This window comes from Tursiops truncatus, chromosome 17 (assembly GCF_011762595.2).
Source record: "Tursiops truncatus isolate mTurTru1 chromosome 17, mTurTru1.mat.Y, whole genome shotgun sequence".
In the NCBI taxonomy this organism is placed as follows: domain Eukaryota; kingdom Metazoa; phylum Chordata; class Mammalia; order Artiodactyla; family Delphinidae; genus Tursiops; species Tursiops truncatus.
Genome location: NC_047050.1, coordinates 44,421,812 through 44,435,534, shown reverse-complemented (window position 1 = coordinate 44,435,534; position 13,723 = coordinate 44,421,812). Strand labels below are relative to the sequence as shown.

The window sequence follows — 13,723 nt, the reverse complement described above, 5'->3', positions numbered from 1 at the left end:
TTTCTTGCTTTAGAAAAGCCCAACAAGCCCAGGCGTATGGTTTGTCTTGTTTGAAAATGGGACTACTTGAAAAAAATGAATGGGAAACGAGAACAGCACATAGTGAAAAAGAACGCTACATCATTTTCACCATGAATCATAAACAAACAGATTATCCAATTTACCAGCAAATTTATTACTGTGTGAGCTGAGTGGGCCTACCAAAAAAGATTTTTTTCTTGTACTGGAAACAAGAACATTTTTGAAATTTCATATCCTTAAACATAGAATTTGGTGCTTTTGTAAAGGAGCAAACATCTGTTTCTGGCCTAATTAAGTGCCTCTGGCTGGATTAGTGGGAATAATGAGAGAAATACTAAAAGATGAGCTCATATTGATGAACGAAGATCTAAGCTACAGATATTTCAGAGACCAAAAGCTACAAGGTCAACTATGTGATTTATAAAAATATGTGGATGTACTTTTAAAATGAGCATGAGAAACTAATAATGTCTTGTAGAAATAAGTATCCCAAACTGCTTTCACTTCTAAGTTACAGCCTCGTTCAACTAAATATATGTTAATTCATTGTCATTTATGAGATGGAGGAGGTATCAAAAATAAACAAACCAAAAAAACAAAAAGCAAAACCCCTGTAATTACAGCATGAGGAATACCGTATCCAGGAATATACTCCCCCCCTCATTCCATATGCAAACTACTTCTTAGACATTTTTCTGCTATTCCAGAAGAGTGTTTCAATGACTCCCATTCTTTAATAACTTCTCCTTTGAAGCATTTCACAGACTTGTAGTCATCTACCTAATTATTTACAATGATTCAGTCCACGGCAATGTCTTCCCACCGATGCCTATCTCAATGAGGGCTGGGACAGAGTCACTCACCACGGGGGCCCTGGTGCCCGACAAATAAGAGATACCAAATATGTGTTTGTGACTGAACTGTCAGGTTAAAATCTGGCTTATTCCCAGTGGTATGTAAACATCTGTTACACAAGAAAGCAGGTGTTTGTTAGAAAAGCTAGTTTAGAAATATGCATCCATACTCTTTGCATTCACAAGCGGCAGACCCTCAAAGGCATGGAAGAGAGCTGACAAGAAAGGGATCCACTGGCTGGGCTGGTGGAGCTCTGGGCTCAGCCTCTCTCCATCCTCCCTCCCCCTTCCGCAGGCTTTTCCATTTATACGTTAAGAGTTTACTGCCCAGCCTCCTGGTGTTTTTTTCTGTCTGTTCCAAAATAAAAAGAACATTTCAGGTAATTTTTTCTAGCACATGACTAAAATGGCGTATTCTTGGGATGGAAATGTATTTTTCCAGTGGTAAGGAGAAAGGCCGTTTGAAACTGCTATTACCACGGCTACGCTTCGACATGGGATGCAACGCTGTTCTCAGAAATCAGCGCTAGGAGGTTCCAAGTGCATCCCTCATTTCTCCACACTGCTGGCTCTAACAGAGCCTAGGAGTAAGAAAGATCCATTCTGAGAAGGGCCATCCTACTCTCCAAGGCTGTTAGACTGAAGTCCTTAAGCGAAGGAAGGCTCTTGGTTTTAGGCAAAATGCAACAGAAGGAAATAAAATTTCTGTATGTAATTATTTCCATGATTTCAATGAAAGAAAATTCTTGGAAAAGTTCCTGCACTACAAACTGTTGTCATGGCCTCAGGTTACTAACCATGCGTTATCTTTTCAGGGTGATGATAACAGTGTTGTTACCAAGGTGTATATATGAGTTATACACTTGTAATTTACAAGATTTTTTTTTTTTTAAGAATATGTATCCAGTGTCTTCTTACCAGGCATCCACATGTGAGGGTTTAGGATACAAATTCTAGGATATATTTCCAGAGGTGGATTCCATGCTAAAATCCGTCTACCTTTCAGGCCTCCATGCTACTCAACACAGTACACTTAGTGGTTAAGAGAGTAGGTTCAGGGGTCTGACTGCTTGGGGATATAACCCAGTTCCCTCATGTTTGAGCTATGTAACCTTGGTCAGTTGCTAGCTTCTAAAAGGCCAAGTTTGTTCATCTGTAACATTATAAAAGGAATGCCTATTTCATAGGGCGGTTGTTAGTTTCAACGAGTTACTAGACGTACAGTGCTTAACACAGTGCCCAGCACATAGAAGATACACTCAATAAAAACCAGCTGTTATATGGTGGCTCTGGTTGTTGTGATGATGGGGATGATGATGATTGATGGTGACGATGATGCCGCTGTGGCTGACAGCATACCTCCACCGTAGCCTTGACCTCAGGGTTGGAACATACTAGCTCCTCTGGAGGGCACACTCAGCACTCTTCCACCTGCCACGGGTTCAGCCTCAGGTGGGTCGTTAGTCCCACATCCTCCCTGTCTTTCCCCTCACTCTCAACTGCCCTGCCTCCTGCCTCCTGTCACTCTGATCTGGAACTGGGATGGCCTCGGAGGGAGAAAGGCCTGCTGGACAAACGAGCAGCAATTCTTCCCTGTCTTTCTCATGGAAACAAAGCCGTAAAACCGGGTTGATTCAAGAAAGCAGCACTGCAACGATTTTACCTAAAAGCTAGTAACAGGCAAACCGGCCAGCAGGCGCCTGGACACTCTCTTCTCTTCTACCTCAGGGGTTACCTTTGCCTGGGAATCTGGGTTGGGGTAAACTCACTGGGCTCGGCACAGCCCGGCGCTCCTTTCTCAGTACGCAGAAGAAAGAGCTTAGGAGTGCACACCACGCACACGGCAGCATAAATCATTTTACAACAGGGCAGGAAACTCCTTCAGCCTCTTTTGAGAGCTCTGCTATAATTCTCCTTTTCAGTCGACAGGGATTACCAGTTCCTTCCCTTCTTGGCAGTAGAGAGAATGCCAGAAGCCGGCAGGCTTCCAAGGCAGTTTCATGTCCCACAAATAGAACTAATAACTCGTGAATGTGAAAATTCCTCCAAGTCACTCCTGGTAGGGATCATATCATGCCCACCTCTTGACTCCTGAGTAAGTGCCAGGCTGCAGAAGTCTTTTAGCAAAGCTGCGGAGGGCCCAGGGACGCGGAATGAATTGCACCCTCCTTTCCAGAAGAAAGCCCAGCTCTTTCCTGCCCACACATACGCTCTGACTTACAGCTGCTTACTTGAAAACTGCACATCATTTGATTGAAAACAACGACGACAACAACTAGGTAGCACGTAGGCAATGAATGAAGCTGGGGAAATTCCTTGGATACAGTCAGAAAGCATGTTCCAACCACGTCCCTTCCCTGGGGTTTATTAGTTACTGATTAAAATGATAAACTGCAAGCCAGTAAGTTCTCTTGCCCCAACTCTCTGACATTTGTTCTAGAATTATTTATTTTGGGATTTTTTCCATGCCCTTCCACAAGGCTGGCAGGTAGTCACTGCTTTCACCTGATCCCTCTGTGCTTTACTGGAGAAATGAGGCCCTTACCCTGACTTTGCTGATGGGGTGTCGGAAGCACTTGTTGTCCCCCGTCTCGCTGAGCGTGATGGCATAGAACTGTCCCTTGTTGAGGTAGGTCATGGGGCCCTCACCCTGCTTCTGACGGAGAGATTTGGTGGCTTCCAGGGTGTACTGAAATGTGCCACTGTGAACAGAAGACAAATAGCGGTCAGATTCATTCACTTGGACATTTCTGGCTTCTGGATCAATTTCACATCAATAGCATTTTGTATGAATATTAACCAACGTTTACTCCATTTCACAGACAAAACACAGCACATGGCAAAAGAGATGAGACCATACCAAAGGTCACTGTTAGTACACTGCACACAACATTTCTAATAGTGGCCCATAAACCAGATGGTTTAGAAGGGGAGAAAGTCCACAATGTGCCCACCTACTTGTGCCAGGCGGAGCTGGGGGAGCCTCTGTTAGGTTTTAGTTGGTCCTTGGTAATGCCTGAACTTAAGAATCGCTAAAATTTGCCACTTTCATCCTAGCAACAAGCCAAATATGTGAATGCTTTTGTTCAATTCATCCGTATACCAACTTTCTTTTGTCTAGCCAAGGTGTTGCAAATAGCTACATCCCACTTTAAAATAGTTCAAAATGTAAAAATCTAGAACTCATTCATTATTGAAATCTATATGGAATCTAGCTCCATAACAGGGAGTATTTTTTGATTTGGGGGTTTTGTTTTTTAAGCCTGCAAAAGAACTCACGACAGGGTTACTGCTCTAAATCAGGAGCCTGCAAACAATGGTCTGTCGGCCAAAGCCAGCTAGCTGCCTGTTTTTTGTAAATAAAGTTTTACTAGAACACAGCTACACTTGTTTGTTTGCATTGCCACAGCAGGGCTGAGTAGCTGTGACAGAGACTGTGTAGTATGCCAAACCTAAAATACTTAGTATCTAGCCCATTACAGAAAACAAGTTTGCAGATCCCTGCTCTTAATAATTTCCCTAATATTTTACAAATATAAGTTAACTTATAAAATAAAAACACTGATTTTCCCAACTTTGAAGAATATGCCCGTTGTTTACAACGAGCAACGGATATGAGTCAAATCTTTTTATTTAAGATGCTCATTCAGAATATTTATTTCTGTCACACTGCAGGACGGCACACAGTGATGATCCAATTACAAGTGCTTTGTGTGTTTCCTGAGAATCATCAGAGGCTCTTCACTGGGTCCATCTATTTTTTTAGCTCTTTAATTTCAGTCTGTGAAAGGCTGTGTGCAAAAATGACTGAAGTTTGCCTCTTCAAATGATCTACTTACAAGATTATGGGGGACTCTTGCTTTCTATGTTGACTATTTCTGCAATGTTTGATTTTTTTTTAACTTTTATAATGAGAAAGAAATTTGAAGGGCAAAATAATATTCCTCTTCCACGATAAAAATCTTAGGCTTAAGCTGATAAACAAAGCAAATTCCAGAATATGTGTCTTAGAATAAGGTGGGAAATAAATCATTCAAGACAGAACCAATTCCACTGTCATTTTGCCTAGAAAAAGCAATTTCAAGATAACCCACTGAATCATAAAGTTTGAGACATGGACAGGATATTAGGAATCACCTAGACCAGGAGCGTGCAACTTGTCTAGGGCACAGACTGCTTGAAAAACATGAAGAAAGCTGTGAACCCTCTTCCCAGATAAAAGCACATATGAACACTAATGGTTTTTAATATAATTTCAAGGGATTCACGTCCCCCAAGCTCATCCACAACACAAGATGAGAACCACTTTCCTCATCTCACAGCTGAGGAGAGACTGAGAAACTTGCTCACCCCTGGAGACAATGACAGCAGCAGAAAGAGACACCAGGTCACATGACTGGTAGGTCGTTGCTCTTTTCACTGGCCTGATAGCTGGCTGCATCGTTATCTGGATTGATAGCATGCAAATTATACATGTATTTCCACGTTTCAGAAGGTGATTTGGAACGTCATCTTCTCTGCCTCTCACCTACCCTTCACCACCACTGCACACCCAAATTCTGGCTGGGAGAATCTGGAGAGGGTGACTGGGGAGCCTGAGGCTGGAGCAAGACCCTGAAGGGGCAGGAGGGCTTCAAGCAGAAACAGAGAGAGGAGAAGAGGGCCATACATGTAAAAGTAAAGGGCCAAGAAATACAGTGGGGGACAAGGTCTACAGTAAAAAGGGACCAGCACATAGAGGGCCCCAACTACCTTCATAAGGAATTGGTGTCTTATTCTGTCTGAAATGGTGAAGTCACTGATAAGTTTTGTAAATGGGATGGATTAATTCATCCTTGCCATTCTCTCCTGTCTACAGGCATGATCACGAACAGGGACTTTGAACATGTGGCCCCTCTACCTAGAATGTTCTTAATCCTCCTTCTCTCCCTGGAAAACTCCTGATAATCCATCAAGATCCAGTTCAAATGCTGCTTCTTGTAAAACTTTCCTCTGGTCCCATCCCACTCACACCCCACACACACCAGGCCTGCAGGTCATCTCAGCTGTCTATTCATGTATCTCTGCAGATGAGCAGGACTCATCATTTTGCAAATGTATTGCAATTTGTATGACATCACACAGGTCTCCTGCAAAAGTCTATGGGCCTCTTTTAAGGACAGGTTATAACTTATCCTCAATCCCTATCGCATTGCTGGAAGATGGAAGGCACCAAAGTCTGTGACAGCTAGTAGGAAGAAATGTCCAAAGTGGAATGGGAGGGAAAAGAAAGTGCTGGCAGGGCAACCTGTTATGTTGCAACAGCTCAGAAGCATACACACAAGAGTAAATTGGAAAAGACAGGACAGGGGGAATAGGACATCCAGCACTTGGCAAATGCCATGAACGTGCAGCAGGAAGGCAAGCACCTTGCACCTCTGGAGTGTGTGGCTGGGAGGATGGCAACATTAGGCACAACAAGAAATAAAAGTGGAAGAACAGATGTGAAGGAAGTGAAGAAGGAAGGAAAGAAGAGGAAAAGACACGTACATGCTGTGCTGGAGGCCCAAGTGCCTGAGGTTTAGAGGAACACCTAAGAAGGGATGTCTAGCAGCAAAAGGACAAAGGAAGGGTACAGGTAGGTCTCAGAAAATTGATCAAGACTGGAAACAGTAATTTAGAAGTCATTGTGGAGAGAAAAGAATTTTCTTTTAAAGGTGTAAAAGTATAACTTGACGATACATTTAAACAGTTATCAGTTCATCAGTTTCTAGGGGCAGCTCCTGTAACCTACCTTGATGTCTGGTCGTACATGTACTCCTCAGCCCCAACTGAAGCACTCCGGAATTTCTGCAAAATTTAAAAGTCATCAAAATTAAAACAAATAGTGAGTCATTATGCAGAAAAAAAAAAAGTGACAAATGTATCCAAACTGTTTTATCCTCATTTTAGAAAAGAAAATTACACATTTTTTTGGTATTATGTTTTCAACTAACTACAGTGAAAATAGTTACCATTTGTGTATAGAACCTGCATACCACCTGCACACTGAGAATTACCTTCAACAGAAAATGCATTTGTGCTTTTATTCACATGTCCACATTGGCATGTCCACAGGTGTTCCTAAATTGTCTCCAGGTACTGGAAACTGTTTCCTCAAACATGTAAACATCTCTTCCATTTTCTTATCTCCAACACTTATTCCAAAAGCCACAAATTCTGAGTTAACGGAATACTCATTACAGAGAAGCCACATAGCGTATCATAAAGCAGTATTTAGAGCTCTGGGGCATAGTTTTTGGAGCAAGACTTTCTAGAGTCAAGTTCTAGGGTCAAGTTCTAGCTCTTTTACCTGCTGCCTATGTAGACTGAGGCAAGTGCCGTATTCTCTTCAGCTGTAAAATGCCTACTTATAGTGATGAGAAGAATTAAATGCATTAGCAGAGATAAAGTACTACAAACAGTTCCTGGAACGTGGTGAGCTCTATCTATGTGTATTAAATTCTGTTCCATACTCAGGCAAAATTGTGAAACTGAAGTTCACACTGACATTTTCTTCTTCCAACAACAACAACAACAAAAATTCTGTTCTATAATAATCACTTGATCGTACTCAATGCCCTTCTCTAAGATCTTCATTATCACAAGAGTGTTAAAAGTAATTTTGCGGAGGGAAATTCTAAGTCTTAGTATTACATGTGAAAAGGCTTGGGTCCACAGACATTCAGCTGTTGTATATTTAGTGCAAGTAGGATGCACTTTGCTACATTTTAGAACCCTCTTAAAAGTAGATGCACCAAAAGCCCTAACTCTTGATCCTAAAGTAAATATAATAGAATATTGATGAAAAAGCACTTGGTGGACCACACAGATCTGGACCTTCCGCTGTGGCCTTTTTTCTAGTGTCTCTTTCTAAGAAACAACCGTCTTGTCTTTCATTTCTCTGCCATAAACTTCCATTCTTTGACAAGTAATGCAAAGATTTCCTTCTCAGGAAAGGTTCACTCACAGCTACTTTCCAAATTTCCTTCACAATCTCTAACCACCATCACTTGAATGCAGTGTGCCCTCACCTCACACTTTATATGTACATCCATAGGATCTTTCTTTATATACAGTCTTATAAACTCCGTGGATCCGAGAAGACAGTTTGCCCTTCAAAGTTTACCCAAACGCAGCCCAGGAGCATCTGACAAGTATTTGTTAACTAGTTTATTAATCATGACAGAGACTCAAAGATACAGATTTGTGTTTCTTTTGCAATCAGTCAACCCATCAACAAGGTATTAAATGGAAATATTCTGGGGCTTCAGCATCTGACTGGTGCCAAGAGACATAGAGAAAATATATAAGGCACTTTCTTTGCCTCAAATATATAAAAATGACAACAAAAGAAACTGAAATACAGCAAATGACTAGATATGAAGGTCTATGTTAAAGCATTCATCCATTCATTTATTCAGGTGTCCCGACTGGAAAAGTACAGAATGAACATTACCAGGAAAGGAAGATCAGCAAAATTCTGGAAAGATTTTATGGCTGTTGTGAACTTTGCTTTGATCCTTAATATATTTAAGAATTAGGAAATTTTGGAGTAGGAAGGTAGCATGATGAAAAGAGCATTTAAGGAAATGACTCCAAGACAGAGAAGATGCATTTCAAAGGTCTTCTTTGAAGGAATATGTGGTAACCCGTAACAACACATGGTGAACCAGTATTCATAAGCAAGGCCCTGAATGAGTTCATTGCCCATGCCATGGCACCGTGCAGCCTGAGGATAGACTTGCTTACTAAAACATATTGGACTGATACATTCTAGGGTTCTAATGTCCCAGGGGATGTAAGAAGATGTGATATACTACAACCATTCAGACTCAAAGAGACTGTCAACTATGGGCTAACAAATAAAAACTCTTAATCCAATAATATGAGCATGTAAACAAGAACTATGAAAAAATTAAAATAGTTGACATATTACTGACATGGATATTACTTTTTCCGAGTTTAAACATTTATCCTTAATTCGGTTACATTATCTTTATAATTTAAAAAAATTAAATGTATACTCTACCTGGAAAACATCACAATCTTTTATGATGGCCCTAAATGATTATTGATATGGCCAAAGGGAGACAGGCCTTTAAAATATATATATATATATATATTTATCCTACAGTAAAACTGTAGGCTACCCTCACCCTTGGCATTTTCACTGTTGCTGTACAAGGCTGCTTGGTTTTCTTTTTGTTGCCAAAGTCTAATAAACAGGAGAGACTGTCATGCTTACGCATGAAATAGAATTTAGTCAAATAAAAAATTTTGGTCAAAAAAAGAAAGAATTAGAACCAAAACACTCAGGCCATTCTGACTACAATTACCAAGTTTCCACAACTGTTTGGAAACATTTTAATATAATTTGTAGGATGCCAAAAGGCAGGCAGACAGTCAACATCACCATACCTTGCTGTGATTTGATGCAGTGCATCTATACATTTCTTAATCATTTGGCCTGAGAAAAATGGTAGTAAAGGAAGTATGGTAACATATATTTTCTAGATTATCCTTAAAGGACTTTAGACATCAAGGAATATTAGAATGTTATATTTAAATTTTGAATATTAGAATTCTAGTTTTTTCCTTGGGTGGGAGGAAAGAGACATCTACTAAGAATCTACTACGAAAAGACAATGATTCTTAACAGTGGTAAAATCAGATATAGCAAAATAATTCCATGTCTTTGATCAGCCACCAATTTTTTAGGTCTTATGATTCATTTATTCATTCATCCACTCTCTCAATAAATATTTGCTGAGCATCTACTTTGCATCAGACACCACGCTAGGTGCTACGGATACCACAGTGAACAAAAAGAGAAGCAGTCCCTGCTATCATGAAGCTTCCGACCTAGTAGATGAAAAATATTAGTCAAATAATCATTAATTTAAAAATTTACAAACTGTGTGCAAGCACTCTAAGAAGAACAACAGAGTTCTAGGAGAGCACATCACCACCGAGAAAGTAAAAATCAGTCCCACTGACAATCAGCTTTGATGCTCCTAACAGAATGTACTGCTTCCAACAGCACACGGACAAGGCCAACAGAAGATAAGCAATGCTCCCAACAGAACCCCAGAAGACAATAACACAGGTACAAAAGTGAGTAACATCCCCCTCTTCTGCGAGACTGATGCCTTCTTGGCAAAGATAGCCTCAGCCCTGCTTTGTTCATCCCATCTCCTGAACAATGACGACCGAGGTACCCAGTTTCTAGATTGCCCCAACGTCTTGACATATGAAATCCAGAGCTGGTTGATCCCTTCTTAGACTCATCCAGAACAAGCCCAAACACTACCAAGAGCTCCTCCCAACTCTCTCTTGCTGAGTTGTCCCTAAGGGCCCCTTGCAGAAGCAAGCTAAATAAATGTAACTTTGACTACAGATGTGTTCACGGTAGTCTTTGGCTGGTGGACTTAGATACAAAGAAAACTGACTTTACTAGGAACTGAAAGGGGAGGACAGGGAAGGCTCCCTTGAGGTAGTCACACAGGAGGAAGGGTGTGGAAGGTAGTAAAGAATATTCTAGAATAGCATTGTCCAATAGAACTTTATGCAAAGATGGAAGTGTTCTATATCTTCACTAATATGGTAGCCACTAGCCACATGCACCTTCTGAGCACTTAAAATGGAGATAGTGGGACTGAGGAATTGAATTTTTAATTTTATTCAATTTTAATAGCCACAGGTGGCTAGTGACTGCAGTATTGCACAGCACAGTCCTAAAACATGGGAGTAGCAGGCACATGGGTCCTGAGGCAGGAGGGAGCATATCAGGTTCACAGAACTGAATGATGCTCAGAGCAGAGAGCACCAGGGGGAAAGATGTGCAAGATGAGGTGGGAAAGGCGGAGGAGAAACAGAACGTGCAAGGCCTTGTAAACCCGTTAAAGATTTAGATCTTAATCCTGAAAACAATGGGATTTCAGTGAGAGGGTGTCATGATCAGATTAGCATTCTGAAAAGACCATCCCAGGTACAGTGCACAAAAGTGGACAGTATTACAGGCCAGAGATAATGACAGCTTGGGTCAGTATGGTGGAAGTAGAATGGAGATAAATGATTCCAGAGAGATTTAAGAAAGTGAAGTTGATAGAACTGATAATGACTTAGATGGGGATTATCGTAGAGCAAAGCATCAAGAAAAAAATCCTCGTTGCTTGAGAAACCAGAAGGACGGTGGTGCCACTCCACTAGAGCAGAGAACGTGAGGGAAGATGTAAGTCAGATTTTGAGCTGGTGGAGAGTCAAACAGGCAGTTGCACATAAAGGTCTGGAGCTCAGAGAGAGCTGGGCTGGAGAAAAATAATGTGAAAAGTATTCAGGACATAGATGATAACTGAAGCTGCGGACATAAAGCTAAGAGCATTTTCAAGAGACAGTGATCAAAGCATCAAATGGTGCTGCAAAGTAACAGCTTTAACAGAACGGGGATTTCCAGAGCCGTTCTATTCAAGAGCTGGGTAGATGGCCCCTAGGAACCTAATAATAGGCCATCCAATCTCGCAAAATTTGACTATGTATAGAGAAACCTAAATCCTTCCCAAGTATAAAATGTGTATGCTAAGGATTTTCCAAAATTTTGCTTGGTGCAAAAACAAACTAATAAAATAATAGAAGTTTTAGTGGTACCATATGCACTATATCATGTATTTAAAATAAAAACAGCAAAATTGGTTGCACTGATCAAAAAGTGAAGCCATGTTCCATTTCAGTACTTGAATCAACATCTTTAAGATTTTATTCTTTAAGTTTGTGGTGGGAAATGAACTATCAGTTAAAAATTAGTCATGTTGGACAGGGTTTAGATCCAGGGTAACTTCCAGTATCAGCCTACAGATGAATATAACATCAAGGGACATAACCATCATACGTCTGTTGGGTATAACAAATAACAATTCTTTGATTTTATTTCAGGATTCTCTGCAAACTATGTTAATTTGACAAATAACATACCAGGGACTAAATAATGAAATACATGGTAGAGCTATCTGGTGCTCACACATAAATCATTCTCATTCCTGAGCACATGGGAAAACCAGACTTCTCTTAACCTCTTGCGGTTAGTTAAGACCATGTGACTGGTTCTAGCCAATGAAGTGTGAACAGGGGTAATAGCGATACTTCCAGGTCACAGTATTTACAACTCAGTGTGCCATCTCCATGGTCTCTCTTCCCCAGCTGGGATGACCCTGAAGCCACATATAGTGATGGTAATGTCACAAGATGGAGGGAACCTGGATTCCTGATCAAAAGACGGGTCTGCAGACATCTATCAAGATTATTATTAGCAAGAAATAAACATTTAGTGTATCAAATCACTGAGATCTGGTGTTCCTTCATTCATACAGTTAGACTTATGTTGGCTGACATACAAAATTGTAGTACAGAATAGCAAATTCTTTCTTCTACTTTGATTCTTATGATGACAATACATATGATTTTTCTATAAAAACTCTTTCTTGCATCTCTCAAGGTTTACATGTTTCCTAAAAGCATTCTAGGTGTTAATACTACCCTGTTTTATATTTATCAACTATACGCTGCTTATTAGCTGTGTGACCTTTGGCACGTTCATAACCTCTCTGAATCTCTGTTTTTTCATCTGTAAAGTAGGAAGAGTAATACCTTCCTTGCAGAATTGTGGTATAGTAGATATTAGAAATAAAGTGTGTAAGCCACAGTGCCTGGCACACAGTAGTACTCAATAAATAGCAGCTATATAGATAGTAACCTTCTAGAGCGCAGAAACCAAGGCACACCTCCTGCCCTCTACTCCCACGTCTAGCACAATGCCTGACACCCAGTATAAACAAATATTTACCAAATGTTACTACAAAGAGGACACAAAATAAAATATAAATCCAATTAGCTAAAATAAATTCATTAAAGAACTTTTTAATGCTACTAGCTTCAGTTGAACCAAACTGCTCCCTTCCCTGGTATCACTATACACACACACACACACACACACACACACACACACACACACACAGAGAGAGAGAGAGAGAGAGAGAGAGAGAGAGAGAGAGAGAGAGAGAAGCAGCCATCTCTAATAGCAAATGAAACTTGCTAATTCAACAAGTAGTAGCCATTTTAGTAGTTTGCCTAAAGTAAGTGCTAGGTTTTAGACAACTTTTCCTTAGTGAAATTTACTTGGTGAAATCACTCTGAGCTCACCTGATCTTATAACCAGTTGACAGTGCCATGGCTAAAGATCATGATAAATCATTCCATTTAATTTACATCAGATTGAATTATAATATGCAATGTAAACACTGATTTCCAAGACTAGGAGAGCAGCTAAACCATACTCGGTGGAAATAATTTTCACATTTAGTTTCTGGTAAGTTGCTTTCTCATCCACTTCAAAATAAAACCCCAAATACAATTGCGTCCTTTCATAAGCCTCTTTACCTACAACACAAACACAACTCATAACACATCCTCCAAGTAGCATGATGGTTCCGCTGACATTGGACCACATCCACGGACTCTTCTGTGACTAATGTAATATTTCTGTACTGTGTGAGAAAAACATTAGTAGCAACCCTTTAGTGAAAAAGTATGCACCTCACATTCCTACGTGGAATGACTTGCTTTTCTCTACAGAAGCACCCCTGACTGCTTGAGGGCAAATCAAATATTCAACAATACCAAAAACCCTACGAGATCCCTTGCTCAGTTTGAAAAAAAAAAAGAAGCAGCAGCAGGAGGTTGTTGACTCTTTTAAGCCACACCACACAGGACGCTAAAGGAGCAAACTTTAAGATAATATTTTTATTACAAGGACACTGAAGGTTTGATATAAAGCT

At 40.4% G+C, this 13,723-nt stretch overlaps 1 protein-coding gene across 4 annotated transcripts in view; it reads right to left on the bottom strand.

The window, feature by feature from the left end:
- The window catches only part of GRHL2 (grainyhead like transcription factor 2), a 165,776-nt gene that overhangs the window by 86,497 nt on the left and 65,556 nt on the right, over positions 1-13,723 (bottom strand). For all 4 annotated transcript variants that reach the window (XM_019925041.3, XM_033843184.2, XM_033843185.2 and 1 more), the window contains 2 exons: positions 6,649-6,704; positions 3,421-3,577 (listed from right to left, as the gene is read on the bottom strand). In XM_019925041.3, coding sequence (XP_019780600.3) covers positions 3,421-3,577; positions 6,649-6,704 — 213 coding nt within the window. The remainder of the gene's footprint in view (positions 1-3,420; positions 3,578-6,648; positions 6,705-13,723) is intronic.